We start from the raw sequence: 20852 nt of genomic DNA, 5'->3' as shown, positions 1-20852 counted from the left end.
CTGATTCCAAATATGAAGTTATGTGATTAGTTAAGAATACATCTCTAGAGGGGCCTCTGCATGTAGTTGCTGTCACTTTCTGGCTGTGTGGTAGTATGTATAAGGTACTCAGCCTCTCTGTGCCTCAGTTTGTTTGGCTGTAAACAAAAAAACAAACCTGTTGCTATCAAGTCAATTCCAACTCATAGCAACCCAATGTGTTACAGAGTAGAACTTTTCCATAAGGTTCCATAAGATTTTCTTGGCTATAATCTTTATAGGAGCTCTGGTGGCATAGTCCCTAAGGCATTTGACTGCTAACCAGAAGGCTGGCAGTTCAAACCCACCAGCCACTCCTCGGAAGGAAAGTTGGGCAATCTACTTCCATCATGGTACTGCCTTGGAAACCCTAGGAGGGGTCGCTATGAGTCAGGTCCGACTTGATGGCAGTGGGTTTATAATCTCTACAGAAGCAGATCACAAGGCCTGTCTTTCCACAGTGCCGATGGATAGATTCAAGCCATCGACCTTTTAGGTTAGTAGTTGAGTACAAACCATTTGTGCCTCCCAGGACCTTCACCTATAAAAGGGAAACCATATTTGCATTTGTCTCATAGAGATGCTGTGAGAATTCAAGTACAATAATGCATTAAAAGAGCTCCATAGAGTGAGTGACTGGCATGTAGTAAGTGCTCAAATGTTTGCTATTATTTGTATTTAATGCACAGTCTTCGTTTCCAAACATCAGTCTTACCACCTGCATTTGGATTTTAGTTGTAGGTTTTCCTTGGTGGACTCCAGAATCAACTTCTAGGAACTAAGCTCAAAGAGAACATGAGGGAAAGTGTTGGAGAAGTGACTGTCATTCCCACTGTGGGTGTCATGCCATCCGTGGCAGATTCTGTTGGAGAGGAACCTAGACTGGAGACTCAGAAAGTAGTTCCCCTATGTGTCACATCCCTAGAGGACAAAGTAGAACTGCCCCATAGGGTTTCCAAGGCTGTAATCTTTATGGAGGCAGACTGCCACATCTTTATCTCACAGAGCTGCTAGTGGGTTCAAACTGCTACCCTTTTGGTTGACAGCAGAGTGCTTGACCACTGTACTCTCTAAATGAAAGTGATAAAGATTGGGTGGGTACCCTTTCTTTTCCCATCCTTCACTAACCCACTGATGCTTTGATCAGTTATGCAGATGTATTCCCCTGAATAGAATCTTATTAACAGTTTCCTAATGGAAGGGAAGTCTTAATCACTGGGAAAAGAAATCACTAGTTTTGACTTTAAACTAGTTTTGACTTCTGAGCATGTATTGAGTCCCAGGTGCTTACACTCACTATTTTACACTTACTATTTTACTAACCCTCCCCAAAATTCTAAGAGGTTAAGTTCATTCCTTAGTTTATAGATGAGAAGACTAAGCTTCAGAGAGATTAAGTAACTTTTACAAAGTCACACAGCTGATTAGTGGTGCAGCCAGAGTCCTAAACATCCAAATGCTTGCTCTTCAGTGCACTATTAACTATAACCTCTGGAAAAATTCTCAAATTAATTAAGGGCATTTTTATTTAATTAAATACCCATCCCCCAAAATAGAACTTAAAAACATGTACTTCTGAGGTTAGGACTTCCTGATTTTCACATTGTAAAATGTTTTCGAAGGGCAGGGTGTGGGTGGGGGATTCTGGGGACCTGGGGCCACCCTCACCCATCCCCATGGCACATCTGACGTCTCGTGATGCCAACTTCTCTGTGCCTTTCTACAGGTGTGGGTAGATGCTGGAACGCAGATATTTTTCTCCTATGCCATCTGCCTGGGCTGTCTGACTGCTCTGGGAAGTTATAACAATTATAACAACAACTGCTACAGGTGAGCATCTCCCCAACCCTGCCTGCTTTACACCAAACCCCACAAGCCTGCCATGCTGCCAGGTTTGTTCACCAACCATCTGCCTGGCTTTCTGGAATGGGAGCAAATAAACAGGCTCGTTGTTGGCCTCCTCCTGCCCAGAGTCAAGGAATAGGCCACAGAGGAGCTAGAAAAAGAACAAATGGAATCTCAAATTATGTATAAATTATTCAATGGAAAACTAATATGTTCTTTAAACTTTCACCCAAACTACAATTAAAAGAAAAAGAACAAAAGTAATCAGATTGCTTTCTAGGTTTCAAAGCCAACTCACACCTGTAACTTCATTTGGGCTTTAGTCCACCCTGTAATGCAAACATGTATCTTCCATTCTGTTTAATGGTGAGAAAAAAGCAGCTCAGGGTAGATAAGGGACTTGCTAAGTAAAGCAAAGCCAGGACTGGAATCCAGGTCTTTAGACACCAAGGGCCTTATTCTTCTGCCTTCTGTCCAGAAAGCTGCTCCCTGCCCTTGGTCACTTGACTCTTGGGTCCTCCCCTGTGCCACCCTGGAGTGGCCAGTACCCTGCCTTGTCCCTTGGTCTGACTAGCTTCCTTCCCTTGCCTTGTGCCACTAACCACACCCAGAGATGGGAGCCAGCCAGGTAGGGAGGAGATCTGAGGCCATCTGAACCGTTGGCTTCCTAGCCTCTCATCCCTGCTGTCTGCCTTCTACAGTGAGGCTGAGAGCACAGAGAGCAGGGGCTTGCCCCAGCTACTCAGCAGTGCCTGGTGGAAGTGAGCTTTATACCCTGGTCGCTCTGTTCTGTTGGCAGAGGTCTTTGCACCTCTGAGCTCAGTGCTTGGTACACAGTAGGTGACTCTTTCATGGATGGGTAGACAGTTCATCTCCTTTGAGTCCATAAACTTCTTATTCAGGAGGGGTCGCTATGAGTCGGGGCCGACTTGAGGGCACATAACAACAACAACAACATTCAGGAATAAGATCATGGCATAATGACAGTGGAGCCATCTCTGATCATAGATCAGTTGAGAAAGGAAGGGCTTTTCAACAAATTATTGTGAGATAGGATAAAAATTTAGGGGAGTTAGTTGTTGTTGTTGTTGTTACTTGCCATCGAGTCAGACCCAACTTGTAGCAGCTTCCCCTTGGGTTTCCGAGGTAGTATCACTATGGAAGTAGATTGCCAAACCTTCCTTCTGAGGAGTGGCTGGTGGATTTGAATCACCAGCCTTCTGGTTAGCAGTCAAGTGCCTTAGGCACTACGCTACCAGAGTCTCATTAAAAAACCAAACCCGTTTCCATTGAGTCAATTCTGACTCATGGTGACCTCTTGGATTACAGAACAGACTGTGCCCTGTAGGGTTTTCTGAGCAATGATTTTACTGAAGCAGATTACTAGGCCTTGCTTCTGAGGCACCAGTGGGTGGATTCAGACTGCCAACCTTTAGATTCATAGATGAGTTCAAGCCATTTGCACCATCCGGGGACCTCACATTCTCATACCTTGTTCCATATATTCCCCATAATAAGTGTCAGATTGACTAAAGAGTTAAATATTTAAAATAAATAAAACTATCCTAAAACTAGGAATAAAATACTAATTTCTGAATGGAAAGAATGTAGAAAACATCAAAATAATTAAAGAAATCACAAAGGAAGAAAGTGACAGATTAGCCCACAAAATATCTAGAACTTCTAAAATTTCTGGAAGGAAACACAGAAAGCTATTAAAAATAACTACCTCTCAAGAGTGGAACAGAGAAGTGAAAGGTGGGAGATAAACTTTTCTATCTTTGGTCTTCTTATACAAGGAGCTTTGGTGGCACAGTGGCTAAGGTGTTTGGCTATCCAGAAGATCAGTGGTTCACACCCACCATTCTGAAAGATGAATCAGTTTGCTTCCACAAAGATTCACAGCCTTGGGAACCCTATGAGGGTCTATGAGTCAGAACAGACTCGATGGAAGTGAGCTTGGTTTTTTTGGATTGGTCCTTCTATATAGTGTGAGTGCTTTACTCTGAATCTATGTTTGTTTTGTAATAAAAAAAATAATAAAGTCAATACAAATATCCTCTACATACTTTTCTGCATTATATCTCTCAAATGAAATATTATGAAAATCCTCTACACAGTTAAAGGCATGCTAGCAACCTACAGGTGTTCCTGGGTGGTGAAAATGGTTAAGTGCTCAAGTACTAATCAAAAGTCTGGCAGTTTGAATCCACCCAGAGGCACCTTGGAAGAAACTCCTGGCAGTCTGGTTCTGAAGGGTCACAGCAATTGGAAACTCTAAGGAACAGTTCTACTCTGCAACACACGGGGTCAGAATTTACTCCACGCCACTGGTTTGGTTTTTGGTTTAACACATACGATATGATACTCAACGGTTTATGTCCATGATATGTAAAGAACGCAAGCATATGGAAAACACTAACACACCAGTTGAAAAATAAACAGCACATTTTTACAAGAATGAGCATTTTTCCCAACTAGAAAATTGGCAATAGTCTAAACATTAATCCTGTTTGATGTTGGTAAGAGTGCCATGAGAAGATCTTTCCCATGCTGCTGGTAAACCAAAAAAATAAAACCAAACTCACCACCCTCAAGTTGGGTCCAACACATAGCGACCCCTCCTTGGGTTTAAGAGGTGATATCACTACGGAAATAGATTGCCCAACCTTCCTTCCAAGGAGTGGCTGGTGGGTTTGAACCACCAGCCTTCTGGTCAGCAGTCACATGTCTTGGGCAGTACACCACCAGAGCTCATTTGGAATACTTAGGGCTGTGTGACTCAAATAGGATCATTTATATGAAATAACTTTTGTAAATGATAAAAGTCATCCCACATTACGCCCATCTTAGAGATAGGAGCATTGAGACTTGCAGATGTAACATAACTTGTCCCCAGTTCCCAAGGAGCAAGCGGCAGAGTCTGGACTCTGTCTCTAGAGCTCCAGCCCAGGGCCTCTGCAGCATTCTGCTCAGTGACCAGTTTATTAACTCGTCTGTTGAGTCATTAGTGTTTACTGTGTGTCCCTCAGTGTAAGACATTGGAGTCAATGCCACAGGAGATACAGACAAGAACAGCATAGCTCCAGGCTATACAGTTTGTAATTTGGGAAAACTGAGGAGTGAGGAAGTTAAAGTGGGCAGGAAGTTAAAGGAAAGCTGTTGCAGAATCCAAGTGTGCCATTAGGTGGTGAGTTCTGTTGTCCCTGGGGGTCTTTGAGCAGAGGGATGCTGGAGGGGTCGAAGATAAGACCAGGTTACCCATAATTATAATCTTTCGTACCTTCAGGGTTTCATAGGTGGAGCTGAGGCTGAGGGATGAGAGTTAAAACACTCTGTCAACCCCAGTACACAATGATGACTGGACAGGAAGAGAAAGTCTCCCCAGATGGGGAGAATGTTACAAACAGGGACTTCAGTCTAGGCTGAGTGTGGCCCACTCAGGATGTTGGAGAGAGAAACTGTCTGCTCTCAGTCCTCACCAGTACATTGCAAGCAGGCATGCAGTGTGGGCCCTTCTGTGCCAGGCACTGTGCCAGGTACTGCAGAAATGACTTGGTCACTCTCCACCCACTCCAGCGAGGCTATCAGCTCTGTCAGGACAGGGGCTGGGTTTTCTTGTTCATCACTGTATCCCTGGTGCCTAGTAGAGTGCTGGCTTATGTGTACAGAAGTAAGGAAGGAACCACACTGTTATGCAGACAAGGAAACCGAGGCTGGTAGAGGTTAAGTCACGTGCCACATTGCTAGCGATGGAACATGGCTTTGAACCTGGGTCTTCCTGGCTCCTGCATCTCTATCCCTCATGACCAGGGATGGTCATTTCTTTCTCCACTTTTAGAATCAGACTGCCTGGTCACAAGGGTGGCTTTCTTCCCCATTGATCCCCATGGGCCATACATGTGGGCGCCTCAGATCCCTTCTGCTTCCCCATACAACAGGCAGGGTGTTTTCCCTCAAGCCCACCCCTCCTCATCAGCAGAAGAAAGACAACCCCCTCAGTGACATTGCAGAATAAGAAAGCTCATTTTTTGCCCTTTCCCAATTGTTCTGTGAGCAGGTCTTCCCAACTCAGGCAGAGTAAATTAGCACTCTCTCCTCTGACAGCGTAATAGCTCTGGAGGTCTTAAGAGCCCAGCTCAGCTCCTGCTGACTTCAGAGCACTGGTTACATAAGCCATTCACCTAGATGTTGCAGGGAGGAAGTGGAGGGCTGGAGTGGAGCCAACCAGACTGGGAAAATCCTGACTTCAGAGCACCACTGAGCTCTGTCTACTTGAAGTTGTGGGTGCTGCAGGAGGTGGGGTCCTGGTCTGTTCTAGGCTGGAAGGGACCTCAGAGTCCCACTAGAGCTTCTGTGTCCCTCTGCCCATCTATTTGGTGATATGAAGACATCACTTGTGAGGCCTCCAGGGGAAGATAGGGATGGTATAACCGGGACATTTTGTTCTCAGCCCCCACATGGGTGCCCACCAAAAATAATTGTTCAAAAGTCAGGATTTGGAAGTCTCTATTCTTAGGGAGCAGCATTTCTATTTAGCTCGTAGAAAGGGCAGAGCCTTTGGTGTCTGAGAGAACTGGATTCACATCCTGACCCCACCTTGAGTATGTGACTTCCCTCACTGAGCTGCAGGATTAAATAATGTAGTGTACCAATGATAATAACCACAACAACAGGGGCTAACACATTGCAGATACTTAAAAAACAATATAGGGGAGTCCAAATTGTAGAGGATATGGAAACAATGCTTTCTTTACTAGTACCACCTCATTCCCCACTGTTTCGTAAGTCGAAGCCATTTTGCCGCAGACTGCAGGAAACAGGTCCAAGGAACAGATTTTATCCCTCCCTTAGGAATAATTCTACCTTTACCCAGGCTGAGCTGAATTTCCTTTTGAGAGGGAGTAAGTCAGGTTAGGAGATAAAGACTTCAAGTCTCCTAGCCCAGCGAATGTTCACAGTGCCACAGTTCTTTAAAGGGACCTATATCAGTCAGCTACTAGCACAATAATGCAATGTAACAGATGGCCCCCAAAACTCAGTGGCTTACCACAAAAAGCCTTCACTTTCATTCTCACCAGACTGCTAGTTGGCTGGTGACACTTCAGACTATGGAGTGGGAGCCCTGGCTTCAGGGTTCCAGGCCAGGATTAAGTCTGCACCACATGAGTTTTTCCTGGGATCCAGGCTGAAGGGACAGCAGCTCTCAGGGGCAGGTTCTCATCACGGCAAATCACACTTGTAGTTGTTGTTGGTAGGTACTAAAGAGTTGGCTCCAACTCATAGTGGCCCTATGCACAACAGAACGAAACACTGTCTAGTCATGGCCCATCCTCACAATCCTTGCTATACTTGAGCCCATTGTTGCAGCCACTGTGTCAATCCATGTGCTTGAGGGTCTTCTGCTTTTTGGCTGACTCTCTGCTTTATATCCTTCTCCAGGGAATGATCCCTTCTGACAACATGACCAAAGTAGGTGAGATGAAGTCTGGCCATTCTCACTTTCCAAGGAGCATTCTGGCTGCACTTCTTGCAGAACAAATTTGTTCTTTTCTCTGGCAGCCGGTTCTTTGCCAACACCATAGTGTAAAGGCATCAAGTCTTCTCCAGTCTTCCTTATTCATTGTCTAGCTTTCACACGCATATGAGGCAACTGAAAATACCATGGCTTGGGTTAGTACCACTTTAATCTTCAAAGAGACATCTTTGCTCTTTAACACTTTAAAGAGGTCTTTTGTAGCACATTTGCCCAGTGCAGTATGTCATCTAATTTCTTGACTGCTGCTAACATGGGTGTTGATTGTGGAACCAAATAAAATGAAATCTTTGAAACCTTCTATCTTTTCTTCATTTATCATGATGCTGCTTATTGGTCCAGTTGTGTGCATTTTTGTTTTCTTTATGTTGGGGTGTAATCCATACTGCAGACTGTAGTCTTTAATCTTCATCAGTAAGTGCTTCAATTCCTTTTCACATTCAGAAAGTAAGGTTGTGTCCTCTGCATATCTCAGAGATATCTTAGAGTCTGCATATCTTAGAGTGTTCCTCTAATCCTGATGCCACATTCTTCATGTGGTCCAGCTTCTCAGATTATTTGCTCAATGAACAGATGAATAAGTATGGTGAAAGGATACAACCCTGATGCATACCCTTCCTGATTTTAAACCGTGCAGTATCCCCTTGTTCTGTTCAAATGACAGTCTCCTGTCTATGTACAGGTTCATCATAAGCATAATTAACTACTGTGGAATTTCCATTCTTCACAATGTTATCCATTATTTGTTATGATCTATATAGTTGAATGCCTTTGCATAGACAAAAAAACACAAGTAAACTTCGTTCCGGTATTCTTTGCTTTCAGCCAAGATCCATCTAGTGTCAGGAGTGATATTCCTCCTTACAAGCCCTCTTCTGAATCCAGCTTGCATTTCTGGAAGTTCTCTGACAATATACTACTGCAGCCATTTTTTATCTTAAGCAAACTTTTACTTGCATGTGATATTAACAATATTTTTTGATAATTTCCACATTCCGTTGGATCACCTTTCTTTGGAATGGGCACACATATGGATTTCTTCCAGTCAATTGGCTAGGTAGTTGTGTTCCAAATTACTTGGCATAGATGAATAAGTGCTTCCAGCACTGCATCTGTTTGTTGAAACATCTCAGTGGGTATCCTGTCACTTCCTAGAGCCTTGTTTTTTGCCAGTTCCTTCAGTGCAGCTTTGACTTCTTTCTTCAGTACCATCGGTTGTTGATCATTTGCCACCTCCAGAAGCAGTTGAACATCAATCAATTCTTTTTTGTACAGTGACTCTGTGTATTCCTTCCATCATCTTTTTATGCTTCCTGCATCAAAGATGCTTCCTTCTTAGCATCTCATCTGCTAACATCCCATTGACCAAAGCAAGTCCCATGATTAAACCCAAAGTCAGTGGGGGAGGAATGAAGAGGGAGGGCTCACCCATCCACCCCAAGGAGAAGATAAAAGGAGTGACTCCTTGCTGAAAAACAATTCAATCTGTCATAAGGCCCACAAGACCCTCTTATCTAAGCACCTCATCTTATACATGGTGAGGCCAGGCTCAAGGGGAGAAAGTACAGGAAGAATTTGAACCCAAGGCTCTTTTTTTTTTTTCCAGTAATTTTTTTTTAATTGTGATTTGGGTGAAGGTTTACAGAGCAAATTTACTTTCCATACAGTGGTTCACATATACTTTGTCTCATGACATTGACCACAGTTTACCACAATGCAACAGCTCCCCTCCCACTGCCTCCCCATAGTTACCTCTTCCCAGTGTCCATCCCTCCATACTCTCCTGCCCCCTGAGCTGTCTCCCTGTGCATAAGCAGCCCTTCTTTCTCCCATGATTGTTCTCTCCAAGGAGTGTATCTACTTGAGGTAAATGTTCAACTCATATGCCTGTCTTTTGTTGGCTAGAAACCACAGGTGTGTGAACCTAAGGATCTTGACCCCTAGTCTATAATTCTCGCCATTATGTCCTTGATTCCCAGGGTCATTGCAAGGCAAGAGCATGTTCCAGTCACCAAAAACATTAGTGCAACCTTTGGTTGCATTACAAAGAGTATGGTGTCAGAACAAAGGAGGTGAGAGTTTTGGTCTTTTCTAGAGTCTAGTACTTAGCCCTGATTGTAGCATCTGAAGAGGAGCCTTGACAAACTAGAGAGTATTACAGATCATGAACAGGATGAGGAATTGTAAGGGAACTGGGGCCTTTAATGGAGAGAAGGAAAAAGAGGGTGTAGGGTCACTATCTTCAATCTCCCAAGGCTGAATGAAGGCTTTGGAGGCTAGAACTAAGACATATCACACAAGGCACATTTGGGTTGAGTACAGTGTAAGGAAGTGTTTAGCACTTCAGGTGGTAAGAGCTGTCCAACCAAAGGAAAGCCCAATGAATGAAACACAACTCCTTTTCTCTCTAGGCTTAGAAGCAGAAGTCAGCTCCTCACCAGCTTCAGGGATGCAGCCAGGGTTTATTCTGCTTCCCACAGGGGATTGGATGAGAGCTCCTTTGAGCAGCTCCTCTTTAAAGCAGGGCATGGGCACATATTATTCCTTAACTCCTAAGTCCACAGGACTTTGGGTACTGGCGGTTTAGTGGCAGAATCTTCACTTTTCATACAGGAGAACCTGGGTTTTTTTGGTTTGTTTGTTTTTAAGTGTACATTGTATTTCTTTTTTGAAAATTTTTATTGTGATTTGGGGGAAAGTTTACAGAGCAAATTCACTTTCTCTGCAGCGGTTCACATACACTTTGTTTCATGACATTAACTGTAATTTCCCACAATGCAACAGCTCCCCTCCCACTTCCTCCCCATAGTTCACCTCTTCCCTGTGTCCTTCCCTCCCATGCACTCTTGCCCCCTGTGCATATACAGCCCTCCTATTCTCCCATGATTGATCTCTCCAAGGAGTAGGTTTTATTGCCTGGTTTTATTCCCAGTCAGTGAACCTCATGTGCAGTCAGTGGAGGCTTGTGTCTTGCTATGATGCTGAATAGGTTTGAGTGAAGCTTCTAGACTAAGACTGAGAAGAAAGATCTGGCAATCTGCTTAACAAAAATCAGCCAGTGAAAGCCCTATGGATCACAGTAATCTGATCAGTGATAAATCATGGGAAGGCACAAGACTGGGCAGCATTTTGTTTCATTATACATGTGGCAAGGATAACTGACAGCAGCTAATAACAAAAAAAAAAACAAAAAACATTTTTCTTAACTCCTAAGTCCATGTTCTTCAGTGGCTGAGACTCTAACAGGCTGGCTGTATAACGGCAATGTGAGCATGGCCCACAGGAGGAGGGGCTGGGACTGAGGGTGCCATCTTCATCTTGATAAAGCCCCATTGTGTAGAGTCTGATTTCTCTGAACTAGACCAGATTCCTCGTGGCACTATACTGGTGAGCCCTTCCCAACAGCCTGTGATAGTCACTACACTGATAAATCCCTCCATGAGTGGGTTGGACCCTCGATGGGCCTCATTCCTGCACCAAGGAAAGCAGTGAGGACTAGGAGAGGCTGTTCCCGAGAAATAGTCTGGCCAGGGTGGGTAGTGCCATGCAGCCTGATTTCCTCAAGGCTGCTGGGATCTTCTGGTGTGTTTTAGTTTCCTAGTGATGCCATAACGAAAAATAGTACAAGTGGGTGGATTTAAAGAATAAGAATTTGTTTCCTCACAGTCTGGAGGGTTTAAGTCTAAATTGGCGCGTCGGCTCTAGGAGGGGGTATTTTCTTGTTGGTACATTCCTTGGCATCCCTTGGATTGTAGACGGATCTTCACATGGTGTCTGTCTTCCTGCATGTGTGTGTGTGTGTGTTTGTGTGTCTATTCTGATCTTTTTATAACTCAAAAGTGGTTAGGTTTAGGACATACCCATTTGTAGTATGATCTCATTAATTTAACAAAAGAAATCTTCTGTTTCCAAATAGGATCATGGTTACAGGTATAAGAGTTAAGACTTCAACATAATTATGTTATGGAATTCAGTACATAACAATGTGTGTCATCTGTTGTTGATTCCTAGTTGAGAAGCTACCATCTCTTACATGAAGGTTCCTCCTGCCCTCCTTGCTCTGACTTCCTAGGAATATAATCCTCTCATTTTCCCTCCTCCCAGGTATTTGAGTGGAATGTCAGTTTGTATTTTCCCACCTAGTTCTACGTTTTCCCACTTACCAATTTTCCTTTCTTCCTACCCCTTCTCCATGCGTTTGGTCTGTGGCCTTCCTTGCCTTCTAGAATTGCAGAAGAAGCTGTGTGTCTGTGGACCAGGCAGGTGGCCTCACTCAACCTTGAGCCTCATCAGGAAGATGGGGCTGTCCCTGCCTGCCCCACCAGGTAGCTGTGATACTCAGATGGGGACATGTGAGATGTGTACTGTTCTGCCCCACTCTGATGCAGGTCCCTCTCGCTGCTTCCCTGCAGGGACTGCATCATGCTCTGTTGCTTGAACAGTGGCACCAGCTTTGTGGCCGGGTTTGCCATCTTCTCTGTCCTGGGCTTCATGGCATACGAACAGGGGGTGCCCATTGCTGAGGTGGCAGAGTCAGGTAAGTTTGCCAAGGAAAGGGATGTAAAAAGCCCAAGGAAGGTGGGAAAGACCATGGGCGATGATTATAATGAAAATAAGATTCCCACCGGTGAGTTTATGCATTCATTCACAAACCAGGATCCTGGAAATTACCTGGGAGGGAAACCTTGATACTTCCCCATTCCTGAATCCAAGGCAATCCTAAATTCTTAGATTCTGTCTCCTTACACTCACTCCACTTCCCTCTAGCTCCTCTGTCTCCCTACCAGTCCAGACCACCATTGCTCCCTGGATGGCTGCAGGAACTTTGCACCAGCCTCCCTGCCTCTACTGTTGCCCCTCCATCCCCTTCTCTATACTGCAGAGTGATTATTTTTTTTTTTTAATAATACAAATCTGAACATGGAATTTTCTGATGAAAACCTTTCCTTAGCCACTATAGTGCTGGACACTCGGCATGTCGCACAAAGCCCTCCCTCATCCAGCTCTTGTGCTCTCATCAGCTTCTCACCCACCTTGTTCCCCAAACTCACTTTGTCCTCTGTTTTCACTTGTGTGACATAACTTATTCCTACCACAGGACCTTTGCACATGCCGTACCCTCTTCTTGAAGAGCCTTTCCCTCACCCTGTTTAGAGTCACTATGAATGTGGCAACTTTAAATGCAATGCAGACTGACATGTTTGTATTCAACACACTACAGTAGGGTTATCATTGCTGAAGTGATTGTGCAAAATAGTGAATAACTCTTCCCTTGCTTTACATGGTGCTTGAATGCTGGGAAAGTTCAGGATATATTAAAAAGTTAAAAAGAAAAAAAAAACACCTTGTTTTTATGTGTTGAACAGTTATAGTCTAGGCTCAAATAATTATAAATATGTTTTTCATCTACAAAAATATCTGGTGGGAGAGTTTGTCAAGAGCAATATGGGAAGTCAAGCCTCCCTGGTCTCTACCTACTCAATGCTAGTGGTGCCTCCTATTCATTGTGACAACCCCAAACACCTCTGGGGCTACACTCTGAAAATCTTGGTCTGGGGTATGACTTTGAGCCTGCGGTTTACAGAGAGGGAGGCACCTCTCACCACTGAGCTGGACTAGGCAATGAGTGTGGATATTGGACAGGAAAATGGCTACCAAGCTGTGCTTTGTCACTACCAGGGTCCACCTTCCTCTTGATTGTATACAATCAGAGGTAGAGATAGTCCCTGTCAAAATCAGGAGTCCAGCAGCAGACCAGAGGATACCAGTATGATCAGAGCTCTGTTATTGAGTGCCTATTTTGGACAGGAATTGTCTCACACATTCATGAGATCTTCATGAAATCCTCAGCCCAGCACTATAAGGTAGGACCTTTACTGCCCTCATTTCATTCTTGAGAACACTGAGGCTCAGAGAGGTGAATTCACTTACCCACAGATAGATCTGGGATTTGATCCCAAGCATCTGACACCAGAGTCCAGGCTTTGGCCATTTCATCTTTCTGCCCACTGTGGGCAAGGTACTTGGAACTTCACAAAACATTCCTGCATTTTTCTTGCATTAAGCTATAGAATCTGTGAGGATGGAATCTTACTTTCTCTGTGGTAGTTTTGTCCTCTCTAAGAACCTACTTCCTTTTCTGTGAAATTAACATCATAATTCCCATGTCATGGTATTAAGTGAGATAGGATATACTGCATTATTGTTTAAAGACCTTCCCCACCTGTCCCAGTCTGTCTCTTTGGTATTCTTAACAGTGAGGGTACTTTCTTCTGAAGATTGAGTTTCAAACAGTTTATAGTAGGATCTTCCTTTTAAAATCCAGTCTGATAATCTCTGCCTTTAAATCAGAGTATTTGGTCTATTTGCATTTGCTATGATTAATGATATTCCCAGATTATGTTTTGAGACAGAAAGTAGTCAGAAGAATAATCAGAGTAGGAAACTTAAGATGTGAGGTGGGAAGTATAAAGAGGAACATTATTAATTCTAAATAGACTTTGCATATTGATGACTTATGAGCAATTGCTTAGTGATAAAAAGAGATAAAGCTAAAAATCCAATAGATTAAATGTAATGGAGTATTAAGAAAATATTGATTAGCCTATGAGCAATTATCTTTACAGCAAGGATTAAGTAATAGTGGACTCCACCTTTAGAGTTGTTTGGAATAAAATCATTAACAAAATTTCTTCTCAACTCTGAACAATGTTATTTGAGACCAATTAAGATTTCTCAGTCAGTAACATCAGTCCTCTGGCACTGAAAGAGTGTCAACAAATATGGATGTGCTGTGGGGGAGATGCTCAATGTTTCTTAAAACTGTTGGAAAGTAAAGAAAAATCTATTTTCAGACATAACAAGGATACAAAAGACACCTTCATATCCACCCACCACCCCAATGCTGGATTTCTGATACAGCCCACTAGGAACCACAAAAAATGAAAAATTAAAATAGCCCAAAAGAAGTCAGGAAAAGCACAAACAATTAAAAAAAAAAAAAACAGAAACTATAAAAGAAAACAAATACAAAATGATAGGTTTAAACCCAATTATATTATACTTACAGTAAATACAAATGGACTAAATAATTCAATTAAAAAGCAGAGATTAACCAAACATTTAGAGAAGAATTGACACCAATACTGTTGAAACTCTTCCAAAAGATAGAGAAGAAAGGAATACTCCCTAATTCATTCTGTGAAGCAAACATAACCCTGATACCCAAAGCAGACAAAGATACCACAAGAAAAGAAAGCTACAGGCCAGTATCTTTTATGAATATAGATTAAAAATCCTCAACAAAATACTAATGAATAGAATCCAACAGCATATTAAGTCATATACCATGACTAAATAGGATTTATTCCCTGCAATGCAGGGATGGTTCAATATTAGAAAATCAATCAACATAATATACCACATCAATAGACCAAGGGAAAAGAGCTACATGATCATCTCTATGGATGTGTTTTATAAACTCCAGCATCATTTCTTGATGAAAACCCTAAAGAATATTGGAATAGAAGGGAAAGTCCTCAGTATGATTCAGGGCCTATACAAAAAGTCAACAGCCAACATTGTTACTAATAGAAAAAAACTGAGAGCTTTTCTCATGAAATTGAGAACAAGCCAAGAAGGGTCTGTTCCCATTACTTCTGTTCAGTATTGTATTAGAATTCCAAGCCAGAGAAATAAGACAAGAGATAAAATTAAAAGGTATCCAGATTGGAAGACAAGTAAAATTATCTCTTCATGGATGATAGGATTCTATATATATAGAAAATCCCAAAGAGTACACAAGAAAACTTCTAGAGCTAATAGAGGAATTTAGCAAAGTTGCAGGGTAGAAGGTCAACAAATATCAATTGGGTTTCTATACACTAGCAATGAGAAATCTGAAAGAGAACTTAGGAAAGAATTCCATGTCTAAGAGAATCAAGTATCTGGGAATAAATTTAAGCAGAGACATAAAGAACTTATAGAACAAAAACTATAAAGTACTGCTGAAAGAGATGAAAGAAGACTTAAATAAATGGAAAGATGTTCATGTTCATGGATTCAAAGACTTAATATTGTTAAGATGGCAATACTACCCAGAGTCATCTAAGGAATCAACACAATCTAACGAAAATTCCGACAGCTTTCCTACAGAAATAGAGAACCCAGTTCTCAACTTTATATGAATGGAAAGGGGTGCTGAATAGCTAAAACAGTGCCGAAAGAGAAGGACAAAGTGGGATGACTCACATTACCTGATTTTAAAACATACTATACAGCTACAGTAATTTAAACAATCCTGGTACTGCTATAACAATAGACACAAAGACCAGTGAAATAGAATTGAGAGCTTAGAAATAAACCCACACATCTGTGGTCAACTGATTTTTAACAAAGCTGCTAAGTCCATTTGATGGAAAAAGAAGAATCTCTTTAATAATTGTGATGGGAAAATTGGATTTCCACATAGCAGGAAAATGAAACAGGATCCATGCGTGACATCATGCACAAAAACAAATTTTAAATGGATTAAGGGCCTGAATGTGCTAAAACCAAAAAATTCTTAGAAGAGCAAGTAAATCAATACTTTCAAGCCTAACTTTTAAAAATGGATCATCTGACATAATAACAAAGGCACAGACAGCAAAAGACAAAATAAATAAATAGGACCTCATAAAATTAAAAAGTTTTGTTCATCAAACAACTTTACCAAAAAAAGTGAAAAGACAAACTGCCAACTGGGAAAATATCTTCAGAAACCATATATGCAATAAGAATCTAATAAACAAAATACATATATATATATATATATATATAACTTCAGCAACTTAATAGAAAAAGACAAATAACCCAATCATAAAAAGGGCAAAGGATTTGAAAAGACATTTCACCAGAGGGAACATTCAGATGGCTACCAAACACATGAAAAGATGTTCAGCATCATTAGCCATCAAAAAGATGCAAATCAAATCCTCAGTGACATACCATTTAACTCCCACTAGATGGCTAAGATAAAAATAAATAAATAAAAACAGAAAATAACAAATGTTGGTGAGGATGTGGGGAAAACTGGAACCCTTACCCACTGCTGGTGGGAATGCAAAATGGTACAGTCACTCTGGGAAACAGTGTGGTGGTTCCTAAAAAAACCTCTGAAAATAGAATTACCATATGATCTAGCAATTCCACTCCTTTATATATACCCAAAAGTAGAGATTCAAAAAGAGACTTGTACACCGGTGATCATCATCGCACTATTCATAACAACGAAAAGGTGGAAACAACCTAAATGCCCATCAACAGATGAATGGATAAACAAAATGTGGTACATACATACCATGGAATACTACTCAGTGAGCAGGAGAAATGAAATCGTGGTACATACTACAGTATGGATGGACGTTGAAGACATTATACTGACTGAAATAAGCCAATCACAAAAGGACAGATACTGTATGACCTCACTTACATAAAAAGACAAGAAAAGGCAAATGTATAGAGACCAAAGTTTATTAGTGATTACCAGGGACAGGAAGGAGGGGACAAAGAGGAGTTAACTGTGATGGGAAAATTGCATTCATTAATGGTAAGGTTGCCCAGCTGATTATAGAAATTGCTGTCAATAACTTATATACCTATTTTAAATAAATGGCAGACTGTTGTTAGGTGCCATCGAGTCATTTCCAACTCATAGCGACCCCATGCACAGCAGAACGAAACACTGCCTGATCCCATGCCAGCTCCACGATCCCTGCTATACTTGAGCCCATCATCGCAGCCACCATGTCAATCCATCTCGTTGAAGGCCTCCCCCTCTTTCGTCGACCCTCCACCCTACCAAGCATGACATCCTTCTCCAAGGAATGGTCCCTTCTAACAACATGACCAAAATAGGTGAGATGAAGTCTGGCCATTCTTGCTTCCAAGGAGCATTTCAGTGGCACTTCCTCCAGGACAGATCTGTTAGTTCTTTTGGCAGTCCATGGTACCTTCAGCATTCTTTGCCAGCACCACAACTCAAAAGCATCAATGCTTTTTTGGTCTTCCTTATTCATTGTCCAGCTCTCACATGCATACGAGGTGATTGGAAATATCATGGCTTCTGTCAGACGCACCTTAGTCCTCAAGGAGACATCCTTGCTCCTCAGCACTTGAAACAATTCTTCACAGTTGACTTTCCCAATGCTACACGTCATCTAATGTCCTGACTGTCACTTCCATTGGCATCGATTGTAGAACCAAGAAACATGAAATGGCAGATTGGATGAAAAAATAATAGATTGGATATAAAAGCAAGACTCAGTCATAAACTGTGGAAAAGAGGCATACTTTAAAGATACAAACAGACAGAGTAAAAGAATAGGAAAAGATATACTGTGCAAATAATAATCATAAGAATGCTGGTATGGTTATATTAGTATTAGACAAAGTAAATTTCAGGTTAGAGAATTAATAAAGAGGGATACTCCCTATTAATAGATAAAAGGGATAATACATTGGAAAGTTATAATAATGTTCATTGTGTTTGCACCTAATAACAGGTTTAAAATACATAAAGCAAAAGCTGTGACAGAACTACATAGGGGACATCAAGCTCAACTGGCACAACATAGTATACTGAAATATTGTTCTACATCTTACTTCAGTGAGTAGCAACTGGGGTCTTAAAAGCTTGCGAACAGCCACCTAAGATGCAACTATTGGTGTCTTCTCATCCAGAGCAATGAAGAGTGAAGAAAATCAAAGATGCGTGGAAACAGTCCAGAGGACTAATGGAGCATGTGAACGTCAGCCTTGACACCAGAAGAACTAGATGGTGCTTGGCTACTAATGCCAACCACTTAGAAAGGAATCAAAATTGGAGATCCTGGATAGAGTTCCTGGAGGAAAATATAGAACCAAACTGAAAATCATAGAAAAGGCCAGGTTTACTGGTCTGATAGAGACTGATGAAACTCTTGAGACTATGGCCCCAAGTCATGCTTCAACCTGGAATTGAACTCACTCCTGTGACTTAACTTTCAGCCAAACAATAGACAGGCCTACAAGCTGAACACCTGCACCACGGAGATGCACTCCTTAGAAGAGTCTACCGTGGGAGATCAGAAGGGCAGCATTTGGAGGAGAAGGGCAGGTAGACAGGAATGTATAGCAAGAAGGACACAGGAAAAGGTTAAACACAGGGAGGTGTTGGGAGGAGAGCTGTTATAATGCAGGAAATGTAACCTGTGTCACAAAATGTGTATGAATTGTTGGATGTGAAATGAATCTGCTTTGTAAAAGCAATAAATCACAATTAAAAAGTTAAAAAAAAAATGAAAAAGCTGGCAGAACTAAAGAGGGGCATTGAAAAACCCACAATCATAGCTGGACATTTTAACACCCCCTTCTCCATAATTTTGGAAGGAAGGTTGGGCAATCTACTTCCGCGATGATACCACCTCGGAAATCCAAGGAGGGGTCGCTATGAGTCGGATCTGACTTGACAGCAGTGAGTTTGGTTTTTTGGTTCTCCATAATTAATAGAGCAACTAGAAACAAAATAGTAGAGACATACGTATTTCAGCAATGTTATAACCATACTGACTTAATTGATATTTATGAAACACTAGAGCAAACGATTAGAGTGTGTTTTTTTCAGATGCGCACAGAACATTCACTGAGATAAACCATACACTGGGCCATAAAAAAGTTTCAATAAATTTCAAAAGATTGATACGTTACAGAATATGTTCTCTGGTTGCCACTGAATTAAATAAGAAATCCATGACAAAAAGATAACTAGGAAATCCCAAAGTATGTGAAAATTAAGCAGCATAAATCTAAGTATACCCCATGAATCAAAGAAGAAAATATTTCAAACTGCATGGTAGTGAAAACATACCTTATCAAAATTGTGGGATGCAGCTAAAGTGCTCTCAGGTGAATTTAAAACCTTAAATACCTATATTAGGAAGAAGAACTTGTGGTAGTTAAGTTTGTGTGTCAACTTGGCTGGGCCTGGTTGAGTGGCTGGGCAGCTGGATGTAGTATTCCCCATGATGAGACTGATAATCAACTCCATGGTGGAATCTACTGTGAGCAGCTGAGTAGCTGCCTTAGGGATATGATCTGCTTCCTGTATGTAAGGAGAAGCCTTGGGTAACACTCTCTAGCTTATGGCAGGCTTGAACCCTGCATGTAGCCATGTCACTGTTCTGCAGTCTGCCATGCTCTGCCAACCTTGGGACTTTCAATGGACTTGAATTATTGGCCTGCCATGTGGTTTGGTTGAGCTCTGGTAGCACAGTGCCTAAGGCACTTGACTGCTAACCAGAAGGCTGGTGGTTCAAATCCACCAGCTACTCCTCGGAAGGAAGGTTGGGCAATCTACTTCTGTAGTGATACTGCCTCAGAAACCCAAGGAGGGGTTGCTATGAGTCAGGTCTGACTCGATGGCACATAACAACAACAACATGTGGTTTGGTGACATCGGGATTGTGCCATTTTATTTGTTGACCTTGAGTCTGTCAGCCTCAGCAGTCAGTGGCTACCTGAGTGAAGAGATGCCTCTAGCTCCAGTGGGCTGGGAGCAAGAGGCAGAGCTGAAGTCCAAGGATGAGGGGCTTTCACCCAGCCCCTAGAGCCTGGCATTTTGAAATCAGGACTTCTAGCCTCCAGAACTGTAAGAGAATAAACTGCTGCTTGTTAAGGCCATCCCATTTGTGGTATATTCCTGTCATAGTGGCACTAGGTAACCAGAACAGAAAGATTAAAGTCAAAGATGAAGCTGGGTGGAAAAAAGTACACATTAAAGCCAAGGTAAGTAGAAAGAAAGAAAGAATAAAAGTAAGACATAAAAACAAAAGAAATTTAAAAGGCCGAAAGTTGTTTCTTAGAAATAATCTTCAGCAGAGGGAGACAGCTTAGGGGCAGAAGCACATGGAGGGATGGACACAGGGAAGAGGTGACTATGAGGAGGAAGTGGGAGGGGAGCTGTTGCATTGTGGTAAGTTGTAGTCAATGTCATGAGACAGAGTGTATGTGAACTGCTGTATGGACAGTGAATTAGCTTTGTAAACTTCCACCCGAATCACAATTTGAAAAAAGAAAGAAAGAAAGAAAAGATCTTCAAAATTTATAACCCCCTTTCAAGACTAATAAAGGAGGCCTGGTAGAGGAGTGGTTAAGCAGTGAGCTGCTAATGGAAAGATTGGCGTTTTGAACCCACCTGCTGCTCCATGGGAGAAAGATGTGTCAGTCGCTTCTGTAAAGATTTACAGACTTGAAAACCCTATGGGGCAATTCTATCTTACAGGGTTGGTGTGAGTCAGTGGGTTTTGTATCAAGACTAATAGGTCCCTGAGTGGCATAAACTTTTTGTATTTGTCTACTAACCTAAAGATTGACAGTTCAAATCTATCCAAAAGCACCACAAAGAAAGTCCTAGTGATGTGCTTCTGTGAAGATTACA

The 20852-nt window shown here is 41.9% G+C and overlaps 1 protein-coding gene across 1 annotated transcript in view; it reads left to right on the top strand.

Annotated features, from left to right (window-relative positions):
• Nucleotides 1-20852, top strand: part of SLC6A11 (solute carrier family 6 member 11) — a 196901-nt gene that overhangs the window by 144055 nt on the left and 31994 nt on the right. Inside the window, exons 7-8 of the mRNA XM_007945811.2 lie at nucleotides 1745-1848; nucleotides 11812-11936. Of these exons, the coding sequence (XP_007944002.1) occupies nucleotides 1745-1848; nucleotides 11812-11936 (229 nt within the window). The remainder of the gene's footprint in view (nucleotides 1-1744; nucleotides 1849-11811; nucleotides 11937-20852) is intronic.

This window comes from Orycteropus afer, unplaced genomic scaffold (assembly GCF_000298275.1).
Source record: "Orycteropus afer afer isolate SDZICR_OR568_19922 unplaced genomic scaffold, OryAfe1.0 scaffold00144, whole genome shotgun sequence".
Lineage (NCBI taxonomy): Eukaryota > Metazoa > Chordata > Mammalia > Tubulidentata > Orycteropodidae > Orycteropus > Orycteropus afer.
Note: the sequence above shows the minus strand (reverse complement) of the source record. Positions and strands in the feature narration are given on the sequence as shown.